Consider the following 12,092-nt stretch of genomic DNA (forward strand, 5'->3'; position numbering starts at 1 on the left):
TTCCGTGTGTGATGACAGAGAGGAGGGCTCCGTGAATGGGTGGACTAGACGGGAGGCGTGTCTTCATCCTTTCCTCGCTCATCCACACGCTGTCGTCACACACGCGCACACAAGCAATACAGCGTTCAGCTTTGCGTGTTTTAAACCTGCTCCCCTAGTGAAGCCCCGGCGCCCCAGCCCTCCGCATCTGAGCGCCCCGCTCTGGCCCCCGTGCACACGTGTAGGGACTTCTCTAGGGTGTATGCCTACAGCAGGAGGGTCTGAACTATGCTGACCCAATAAAGATGGAATTATAGTTTTTCACAAATTGGATTAGTTCACCCATCAAGTCTGACACAAGATAAAAGAAAACCCGACTATCCTAAAAACGTACATGTAAATTAAAAAGCCAATTAACCTCGTCCCACAAAGGAAACAAACACCAAGCTCCATTTTAGAGTGCTACAACAAATCCAAGGAACCACTTCTCATCTTGCACAAACTCTTCCAGGAATACCAAAAGACAGAACACTCCTCAGTTCATTTTATGAGGCTTGCCTATTCTTGAAACTAAATCAAACAAGGAAAGGGTAAAAAAGAAAAAAAAAAAAATTCACCAATACAAAGTACAGCTTAGTTAATTAGCAAAGATGTTTAGATAGTCTTATGTTCAAAACCAGCTAAAGTAATCAACCCCCACCCCCCAGTCCTCAGATATCCCTCGGCAACACCTTGCCCTAAACGCTCACGACCACGGTGCACAGTCCATTTAGGTACCTTCTTCGAGAAACAGAGGCACTGAGACATTGGCACTTCTTTCCTTCCTGCTGGGGGGCTGAGACAGAACACGCGTGCGTTTGAAGCAGCACCCAAGGCGGCAGGATGCTGACGGCCTCGACCTGGGCCGTGGCTGTCGGAATCTGAACGTGGACACTCTGGCAACTGGGGTGGTGACGCAGGACGATGCAGCCAGGGAGCTGGGGGCCAGTCCTCCGTCAGCCGGGACAGCTCTCGGAAAGAAAAGGTGGTTCAGCTTCAGGCTGCGTGACCGGATCTGTGTCCTGGCACTCGCAGCCACAGGCCCCCGCGTGTGGCCCCTCTCCCCACGCCCACCCAGCCGCTCCCTGCGCTTTACACCTCTGCCCCTGGTAGAAAGGCAGGCCCGCCCAGTACTCAGCCCTCGTTTCTGCAGGGGAAAACTTGTACTAATGTTTTTAAATCAAGTAGACAAACAGGTGTTGTCATTGCTTTATTACTCATAGTTTGCAAGCAATATTATATATAAAAGTCATTTTTAAAACAACCGGGTTTGCTAGAAAGGTGTCTTTTTTTTTTCTTTGCACTGTGGGTTTCTGCACCATTCATACCTGGAGCCTGTTACATTAAATGTATCATTTATGCAGGCGCTGGGCAAAAATGTAAGAACCTTTGAGTTTTCTACTCAAACCCACCCCAAAATAAATCCTACCCCTTCTCTACTATATGGGTTATTAACATTAAAAACACTAGGAAAATACACATTCATCTAGCTTTCTGTAAGTCCTTTTTCTCTATTTTTACATGACCAAGATGTTGGCTTCGTTATGAATTCAAAAGTGCTCCCAAAGTTCTTGATGACGATTCATAGAGAAACCTGAAACACAGAGAAAGAATTAGCTACAGAAAAATGTGACTGAATTACGCAAATTTACATTTTCACAGAATAAATCTAAAAATGGTTTGCAACAGAATACACTTAAAGAGAAAACCGAAGTAATCGCTGTTTCTCAAAGGTAAATGGAGTAATAGGAATCGCCATCAGCAGAAACCTTAGCACGACACACGGCACACAGAGCCATCCGTGACCGGAGGCGTCCTCTGTCCCCAAGGAACACGAACAGAAGACCCTCTCAGTGAAAGGTGCTCACCTGGCCGTGCTTCCTCTTTCACGCACAAGGACTCGCGTCTAGGCGGATCTAGACCGCTGTGCAGACACACGGCAGGCTCACGGGTACGGCCGGGCGCCCCCTTTTCCCACGCCCACAATCGCTAGCTCGTCTCCCTCCTTCGCGAGAGCACAAGGTAAACGACAACTATTAACCCCCATGACGCACTGTTGCGACCATGCTCGCTCACTTCCTGCACACACACACCTCACTTTCTCGTCCCACCCCCTGCACACCTGTCCCCAGGCGAGACTGGCTGGGCAGCCCGTCACCCACTCCCCTTCCTTCTCCATCCCCCGAGCTCCCCTCAGAGGGCGTGCGGGCCAGCCAACTTTGAATTCCTGCCGAGACAAACCTCAACCTTTATCCCAAACGGCCTCTCAGCTTGATTCACTCTTCAGCCTGGAGCTGTTATGGGCACTTGGGTCTGCCCGTGTCCTGCCCGGTCCAGTATCAACGCAAGCATGGGGTAACTTTACATTTTCTAGTAGCCACATTCAAAGAGATGAAAAGAATGGGTGAAATTCGTCTCAAGACAGTTGGCCCTTGAACGACGCAGAGGTTTGGGGCGCCGTGACCCTCCGCGAAGCTGAAAATCTGCGGATAACTTAGTCGGCCCTCTGAGAACGCAGCTCCTCCATATCTGCGGTTCCGCATCCACAGATTCACCCAACTACGACTGCGCAGTCCTGGGCTATTTACTATGGAAAATGTCTGCACTTAAGTGGACCCACACAGTTCAGACCTGTGCTGCCCAAGAGTCAACAGTGTATTTTATTTAACCCCACACACCGAAATAAGTCAACCTGTAACCAACACAGAAACATCACCGACGTATCTCACAGCCCTTCTGCACACCAGCCGCAGAGCCCGTGGGTCCTCACACCTGGGCCACATCTCGAGTCACACTCCCTTGTTCCACTCGTCACGAGGGGCCCCGTAGGGGCCAACGCAGATCTAGAAAAGCTTTCATATTTTTCTCTCTGTCTCAAACTTCAGGAATTTTATTCGGACTTATGGTGATTTTTTTTCATCAGTCCCATGTAAACTTTAGTTAAAGGAACGACAACAACAGAAAATGGATCTTTAAACTTGCGCATCTCTGGCCCCAGGAACTCCTCTCCCGTCGGCGGCTGGGTCGCTGCTTCCCTGGGGCTCTCCCTGGTCTGCTTCCCCCAGGACCCTCCTCATCGGTGTCTGTCCTGCTCGGGGGCACCCTCCACGGCGACCTTCTGGACCACCTGGGAGCTGAGGCTCCAGTGCCTCAGCAACGTTTCCAACTCAAGGGTTTTTAGTTCCAGATCATTCTTTTGGGCTACGATTGATTTTTTTCTTTGAAGACTCTTGTCATTAAGTGTCTGGCTGGCCCGGCACTGCTGCTTTACTAACGGTTGTCCTGTTTCTCTCTCACCGCTCCACGGCTGCACGTGTGCAGTCATTTTTGTCTGCGCCCCATGGACGCCTCAGGCTGAGCAGAGACGGCAGATGGTGGGAAGCACGAAGCCTACGGAAGCCGCCCCGTCACAGCAGCGCGCAGGTGTCTGCATCCAGAGAAACACCAGGAGACTCGGATGCTCCCCGTCCCTTCCGGTCTCCCAGCATCAGCGCCCGACGGCACCACCCTCCTGCGTCAGCTCTTCGAGAGCTATGGGCTAGGATGCTTGCAAGGGCCGACATGCCAGCCAGGCCCCAGCTCCCTGGTGGCCAGAGGGAGGGAGCACTGCCCCACCCAGGAGACAAGACAGAGGGACACAGGACACGGTAAGTCACCAACGCCCCAGAATCTAAGACTTATTTTTAATCACTCGAAAATATTGTCTCCTTATGTAAGAATTTTAAAACCCTTAAAGAAAAATGTTAGGTTACCTTGGCAAAAGGACTTATTAAATTACTATAGGGTAATCAGCCTCTCATGCTGGCCTAAGTCCAGTCTGAGACTCTGGTCACCTCCGACCCGAGCACCAGGCCAGTCCCGGGCTGCCAGGCATCCTGACTTCTCCTTCCAAGGCCAGAAACCGAGGCTGAGAGGCAAAGCAACCTGCCTGGGACCCCAGCATCAGCAAAGGCACAGTGGGTGCAAACCAGGCCTCTGACTACCCCACGGGGCTCGGATACCAACAAGCTCTTCTGCTCTCCTGTGAATTCAGTCATTCTCCTATTACCTGGGGAGAGGGTTGGGTACACTGTATAGACCAGAGGAATCAGAATTATTAAGGGGCAAAATAAATGAGCATACAATTTCAGAGCTGGAAGGAACAGTGGCAGCCCTGGTCCAGGGTCCCCCATGTCGCCCACTGAGCTCTGATTCCCCCACGACCCGCCCACCTCCAGCTCCTACGGCCCAAGGCCGGCCGTGCTCACGGCGGGAGACGCCAACACAGAAGAGGCACAAAATCAGCCTTCGGAGAAAAACAATCGGTAAGATAAGCAACGTATGTTTTCTAATTAAAGAAGGGTTTTATTTTCGCGTAGTTTTTAATTATCCACATCAAGGTCCCTAGGTTTTGATGCATGCTTCTAAATGAGCTACAAAAAGCATCCAGCCTCGAATTCAATTTTTAAAAAAGACTATGAAAATTACATACAGTGGAATAAGGTGATATTACGTATCAATACTTGATAATAAAAAAGAGGCCACTGTTTCAGGGAATACTCCTTTGCTTCAAGTCTAATCACAAGGTTTAACACTGGGGACGCACACACACCACCAAAGCTGCCAAAACACAGTTAATGCTGGTAATTAACTTGCTTACAATATGATTCCAGTTCACTTAGAGGGAAAAATTCATGATATAACACAAACCTTAAGAAATAATCTCTAATTATAGTGCTACTCGTACCCTATGTATGAAAGTAGTAAAGGTGACATCCTTTGACACTTAAATGCATGAGTGCATTGCTGAATGCATGCTGCTGCTCCTGAGAAAACAGTCTGGTTTACACAATCTACAGAATTTACAGAGCACTATGCCAGGTGAGGCACTGAAAGTGCAATGAGACAGCACCCAACAGACAGTCAACAAAATACTAACCCTGCTGCAGAGAAACCTAGTGTATTTGTTAAGAAAACATCCACTTCTAAATTAATGCCCCATCTCCTAAAATATTCATTGGACCAAAGGGTCCCAAGAGTCTTAAAGATGCAGACTTGCCTTAACGTCTCTATACCAACAAAAATAAATAATATTCTAAAATAGAGTCCTAAATCTTAACTGCTTATCTTCCATTAGATTGATTTCTTTGTTTCATCAATTTTTTTTTTAGGTTCTTCTTTTCTTTTATTTTCCAGACACTGGTTTTTGTACAGTGTGCTTCTTGCATATTTAAGTAAGAAGCCAATATTTCAGTCTCTACCTATTTACTTTTTTAGGATGTTTCCTTCTTAAAGGCAAGAACTCTTTCTTGCCATCTGTGTATCAGCTTAGCACAGAAAACTGCAGAGTTGTAGAAACAATGAAGAAACAAAATATTACATGCCCTGCATTTAATTTCTATGAATATCCTTTTCTTTTCCACGGAGTAAGTTCTGAACTTCTAAGGCCTTTTTTTCTGTCAACGTAACTAACACAATTCAAGTACTCGCCTTGAACCTCTGTACAGGTGCAAACGTCCCTCTTTCCTTACACCCTCAGAGCAGTTCATACCATTCTTTTCCAAAAAACTGTCCTTACAGATGGTATTTCTAACAGAGAAATCTTGTAAAATGCTTGCATTTCCGAGGTTATGACCATGTCCCATGACAATAGCCTATCATTTACCTAGTTTGTAATTCTGACGGCCTTATTTAGTATTTGCACTGCGCTGTGTTTTCAGAAACATACAAACACTCCTCAGTTTCCTCCAAATCAGAAGCTCACTTCCCTCTTCCTCACATACCTAGAAATTAAACAAGTTCATAACCCTAGAGTCTGTTGGGTTTCTCCCTCAAAGACCCTTCCTAAACTGCACAGGAAATAGTCAACAGTCTCTGCAGTAAAGCCTGTAATTGAACACACGTCCTTGGCTCACGGACGAGCAAGCCGCCGCTCCAGGGCCCCGCTGGGGCTCACAAGGCACGGCACCAGCCCTGGCAGCAGGGGCGCCAGAGGGCTTCCCACAAGGTCCAGCCTTCTCCGGGGGGCGCGGGCAGCAGAGGCAGCACCCAGGCCCCACAGGGCGGCTGCCTGACCCGCAGCAGGTCTCATGGGCTCAGCAGCTCCCCCAGCACCTCCCTATGGATGGGCCCCGCCCCCCGGAGACTAGATGGCCAGCGGTCCCCCCAGAAGGCCTCAGGACTTCTCCATCCTGGGAGAGGCTCAGCCTGGGGGGGGGGGCGTCCTCCCTAGGGGTAGTGCTGCTCCTCACCTCTGCCACTCCCCCACCCTTTACAGTTCGCTGTGACCCTCACGAGCCCCCAGTCCGCTGCACCAGCGCCCTGATGGGGGCTCCTGACCTGGAGCTTACACTGTCCCGTAACTGTGGGGTTTCCGCCTCCTGACTGAAACACCATGAACGCTCCAGAAATGCTCACTGAAGGAGGCTGGGGAGCCAGCTTCATACCTGACAAAATGGCTTTTACGGAGCAAAGCATTACTGGAGAAGAAGCGGGACCCCTCATGAAAATAAAAGGGTCAATCCATCAAGAAGATATAATAGTTCTAAAATCATATGCTCCTAATATCAGGATTACAAAATATATAAAGGAAAACCCCTCTGTCAAAAATGGACAGATCCAGCAGGCAGAAAATTAGTAAGGACAAGCTGAACTCAACACCATCAACCAACAGGACACGACTGACATTTACAGATTCCTTCACCCTACAACAGCACAACGCACATTCTTCTCAAGCTCCCATGGACCATTCACCAAGATAGATCACATATTAGGCCATAAAACACACCTTAATAAATTTAAAAGAATAGAAACCCATACAATGTCTTCTCTCAGACATTAAACTAGAGATCAATAACAGAAAAATAACTGGAAAATTGAGAGATTAAATAACACACTCCTAAAGAACACATGCGGCAAAGAAGAAATCTCAAGAGAAATTTTAAAATATTTTTAACTAAATGAAAATGAAAACATAACATCAAAATTTGTGCCATGCAGCAAAAGCAGTGCTTAGGGGGTAATTTATAGCACTGACTATTAGAAAAGAAGAAACATCTAAAATCAGTAATCTAGGCTTCCGGAAACCAGAAAAAAAAAAGAAAAAAGAGCAAATTAAATCCAAAGCAGGCAAAAGAAAAGAAATAATAAAAATTAGAGCAGAAAGCAAAAAAAAATGAAAAACAGAAATCAATAGAGAAAATCAATGAAACCAAAAGCTGGTTCTTTTAAAAGATCAATAAAACCAATAAGCCTCTAGCCAGGCTGGAAAAAAAAAAAAAAAGAGGACACAAATTACTAATATCAGAAATGAAATAGAGGACATCACTACAGATCCCATGGACATTAAAAAAAAGACAATTAAGGAATACTATACCCACAAAGTTGACAACCTAGATGAAATGGACCAAATCCTTGAAAGGCACAATCTGCCAAAACTAACTCAAGAAGAAATAGACAATCTGAATAGGCATCTATTAAAAAAAATTGAGTCAATAATTAATAACCTTCCAAAGTAGAAAGCACCAGACCCAGATGGATTCACTGGTGAATTCTAACCAAATATTTGAGAAAGAAGCTATACCAATTCTTTACAGTCTCTTTCAGAAGACAGAAGAAGGGAAGGAATACTTCCTAAGTCATTCTATGAGGCCAGAAATTCCCGAGTAGCAAAGCCAGACAAAGACATTACAAGAAAAGATAACTACAGAACAATCTCACTCATGAGCATAGATGCAAAAAATACTTAATAAAATATTAGCAAATTAAACCCAACAGTGTATTAAAAAATTATACACCATGACCGAGTGGGATTTATCCTAGGTATGCAAGGCTGGTTCAACATCTGAAAATCAACTAATGTGACCTACCACATCAACAGGCTAAAGAAGAAAAATCCTATGACCCTGTCAGTGGATGCAGAAAAAGCATTTGACAAGATCCAACACCCACTATGATAAGAACTATCTGTAAATTAGGAATAGAGGGGAACTTCCTCAGCTTGATAAAGAACATCTACAGCTAACATTGTGCTTAATGGTGAGAAATGGGAAGCTTTCCCACTAAGATCATGTACAAGACAAGTATGTCCTTTCACCACTCCTTTTCAATATTGTACCAGAAGCCCTAGCTAATGTAATAAGACAAGGAGGGCTTCCCTGGTGGCGCAGTGGTTGGGAATCTGCCTGCCAATGCAGGGGACACGGGTTCGAGCCCTGGTCTGGGAGGATCCCAGCAGGGGACACGGGTTCGAGCCCTGGTCTGGGAGGATCCCACATGCCGCGGAGCAACTGGGCCCATGAGCCACAACTACTGAGCCTGCGCGTCTGGAGCCTGTGCTCCGCAACGGGAGAGGCCGCGACAGTGAGAGGCCCGTGCACCGCGATGAGGAGTGGCCCCCACTCGCGGCAACTGGAGAAAGCCCTAACACAGAAACGAAGACCCAACACAGCCAAAAATAAATATAAATAAATAAATAATTTTTTTAAAAAAGACAAGGAAATAAAGGTATACAGATTGGTAAGGAAGAGATAAAACTGTCTTTGTTCATAAGTTAGCAATTTAGGATTTTGAAAGCCTTTCTCCAAAGGAGGAAGCAGCTATGGGAAGTGGCTTATTTCCCAGGCATATATAAAACTAATTACCTAGTTCAAAGCTCTGTAACACTTAACTGTATGGTGTTCAGAAAACAGCAGGAAAAACACTGTTTCTGTGGCTGGTCTGAGAGTCAAACATAATTCAGAAAAGAGTCTACAGGAAATTGCACAGCATGTCAAAAACATTATACAGCAGCAAAAGCACCTGGCTGGAAAAATAGCCCAATGAACACATTCTTAGACAGCAGTCCCTGCAGCAGCAACAGGCTACCTGGAAAGTAGAAAACAATGCACATTTCTTCAGTCTCTGGAGGGACCTTTCCCATTCCCAACATGGATACTTGTAAACTGGTAATTATAACCCAGGAATGAACGTTGATGGTTTCAAAAATACAGCAAACCACCAAATATAATCTGTCTAGGTTTAAAACCATATAGAATGACGGGACTTCCCTGGTGGTCCAGTGGGTAAGAATCCACCTTCCAATGCAGAGGCCGCGGGTTCGATCCCTGGTCAGGGAACTAAGATCCCACATGCCACGGGGCAACTAAGCCCACGCACCACAACTACTGAGCCCACGCGCTCTGGAGCCCGCACACCAGAACTAGAGAGAAGCCCACAAGGAAAGATCCCACGTGCCGCAACTAAGATCCGACACAGCCAAAAATAAATAAATAAAAAATAAAAAATAAAATAAAATAAAACCATATAGAATGAGTTTGTATGCCCTTCCTTTTCTAGGGCAGAATCTTGCAAGTGACAGTTTTGTTTTTGTTTTTAAAGACAGAATGAGGAAGTAATTAAAACATATGCTCAAGGGGTCTTGCCAACAGAAACACTTCTATCCCTTCAATCCCCAGTTTTCTACCTGGCTGTAACTAGCAGCAGTGAAAACATGATCTAAAATATACCTAAGGAATAACTAGCAGTGTTCAGATAATCACACCTGGTGGGTATCTAGTGTTTTACCTTTCCAAGCTATCCTCTTCCAAAGTAATTTCCATGAATGTCTTTAGTTTTCTGTGAACAGTAGCTGCAACACCCTTTATTTTTGAACTCTTATGTTTACCTGTTAAAGACAGAAAAATATTGAACACAACCACACAAAAAAGCACACACACTCTATCAATGCAGGTACAATTCCAGTAAGACAGAGCCTCCTACCCTCCCCTCTGAGTCAGTGCATGCATTGACCTGTGGAACAGTAACGATCCCTTTAAAGGGATGTTAGAAGATCCAATGAGTGATCACAAAGCACCTCATTGGCTCTGAGGTAGTTCCCAAGGCCATGATCCCGTGAGTTCTGTCCACGCCATCAGACTTGATGATCACCAACACCTTCAACAGTAATGGAACTAACACATTTCAGAGTCATCATCTGTTTGGCAAATATTGAAGAACCTATTAAGTACAAGGTGGTTGTCTGCACCCCAACCCCCATCCTCACACCCTCCACATGGAGAACGTCCCTCTTCCTGCAGATGTCTCCCCAGGAGACACTGCCTCAGGCAAGACTTTCCTGATGCTTGGCCTGGGTCAAACTAGTTACAAATTCCTGTCATGAATCTACAGCCATACCATGCATTCATGCTTATGGGGAGAGCTGTTTTGAGAGGAACACTCTATGAATAATATCTTAGAAAATAATTTCAACATTAGTAAAACTGGTCCAAAAATATAGAAACTTAACAGTAGTCCATCTGCAGTGACATTACCATATTTTACACTTAGGTAAGCATTTCATAGGTATCTCCAATTATTTTTCCAATACTATTTCAACTGGCTGGGATACCCAGAATAGGCACAGTTAAAGCTAAGCAAAACACAGATACATTAAATATTAATACCAAAACACACCATCATTAGCAAAAATGAATTCAGATTTTTAAATGTACATGACAAAGGTAACAAATGACAAATCAGTAGAAATTCAGTGTACGGCACAGAGAGGGAGACGTGATGGGTCCAGTGGGGGAAGTGGACGGCAGATGCATTAAGAAGCTGCCATCATTCAAGCTGGTACAGGGCAGCCACACAGCAAGTGCCCAGGCAGACGGCACACGTGTAGCGCGTGGAGAGCTGGGGGCGAGTGCCGTGAGAGCCTAACTAGCAGGGGATTCACTCCCAAACATTCCACAACAGTCCTGTGTAAGATGCACCCAGCAATGTCCCAGACGATACCACAGAAAATTTAACCAACCTTTATTAATAACCAAGATAATGTGCGTAACAGCTGTGAGACACACGATGCCTTCAATATCCTCAGAAGTAACACATGCCTTCAATTCATCTAAAAATGACCTGCAAAAAAGTAAAAAACAACTGAAATTACTCTATAGTATATCTTAATACTTTATAGAAAGACAAATACAGCCAAGATTCATCAACCACCATGAATTCCAGTTTTCAGGTAACATGGGAAGTTGACTAAGCTCTTCCCATACTCTTCGCTGTAAGCATGCCAAATCCTACAGGTGAGACACTAAAATCAGAGGGCGTTGCTAGAAAGAGAACAGGGTTGTTCTGGTTAGTGAATGAAGCCACTCTGCATACTTGAAATGCCCACAAAAAAGATTTGATATGCTACTGAAAGATAATTCATAGCTGTTAAAAACAGTGCTTTCTGAAGTTTTCAATGAACATATCTACTATTAAACTCCCACAGGTATCAGACATCTGCAAAACTCTCCCTTCTGCAGCCCAGCAGTCCTGCACGTGCCACCCTAGAGACCCTAGAAGCAGGTCAGGTGACACACGGCATGGAGAAATGAGTAACAGCTGTGTGCCGAATGAAACCCACATGGTATTTACCCAAGTCAAGTGTTTTGAAAGTGTCCATTGTAGGAAGTATTTCAGTGACATTAAAATTTTAAATGTTTCCCTCTAAATGAACCATAGTTACGATAAAGCATAACCAGAGACTTTTTGGATGAATATATCTTTCAGAAAGTTAGAATTTCTCTTTGTATAATGCTAATATTTTTAATCTCTGATAAAATGAGAGAAAATTGTATGGAATGTTTTCTCTTAGGAAAAAAATGCACTTTTGAGAAATGGTGAGAGTAAAAGGAATAGAGCTAAAGTTACTGAGAGCTTACAGCCACGACAGGATTAAGAGAACAGCAAAGAAAAAGGGATTACCTGACTACATTCGGAGATTTTATTATTATTCCTATTAAACACATTGAAAATGGTGGAAGGGCTGAAAGACCCTCTGGGGGAGTAAGCTCTTTGGTATCAGAAACCTGAAAAAAAAAAAAAGTCAAGTCAATAACATGAATTGAGACTGAGACTGCGCTAATCACTCATTTTACACTTCCCTGGGTTTTCTTCCCAACTTGAGAAAGGCTTTCCAGAAACTCAAAACAATGATTTTTATTAATTGCTGCAATGCCTACCATAATTATGATTAACCTATTACTATACACAGTGGTGTCAATCAACTGGAGAGAAGAAAAAAGACATGTCACTCAACAAGCCTTCTGTGGAACACCTTTTAA

The 12,092-nt window shown here is 44.8% G+C and overlaps 1 protein-coding gene across 6 annotated transcripts in view; it reads right to left on the reverse strand.

Moving 5' to 3' along the window:
- Nucleotides 1–1,215: 1,215 nt before the first annotated feature.
- NCAPG2 (non-SMC condensin II complex subunit G2) overlaps nucleotides 1,216–12,092 on the reverse strand; it is a 60,035-nt gene continuing 49,158 nt past the window's right edge. For all 6 annotated transcript variants that reach the window (XM_082472842.1, XM_082472841.1, XM_082472839.1 and 3 more), the window contains exons 25-28: nucleotides 11,734–11,837; nucleotides 10,793–10,893; nucleotides 9,562–9,661; nucleotides 1,216–1,612 (exon numbers count right to left, since the gene is read on the reverse strand). In XM_082472842.1, the coding sequence (XP_082328968.1) occupies nucleotides 1,561–1,612; nucleotides 9,562–9,661; nucleotides 10,793–10,893; nucleotides 11,734–11,837 (357 nt within the window). In that variant the 3' untranslated portion in view covers nucleotides 1,216–1,560. The remainder of the gene's footprint in view (nucleotides 1,613–9,561; nucleotides 9,662–10,792; nucleotides 10,894–11,733; nucleotides 11,838–12,092) is intronic.

Source organism: Balaenoptera physalus (genome assembly GCF_965194825.1).
Source record: "Balaenoptera physalus genome assembly, chromosome: 8".
NCBI classification, from domain to species: domain Eukaryota; kingdom Metazoa; phylum Chordata; class Mammalia; order Artiodactyla; family Balaenopteridae; genus Balaenoptera; species Balaenoptera physalus.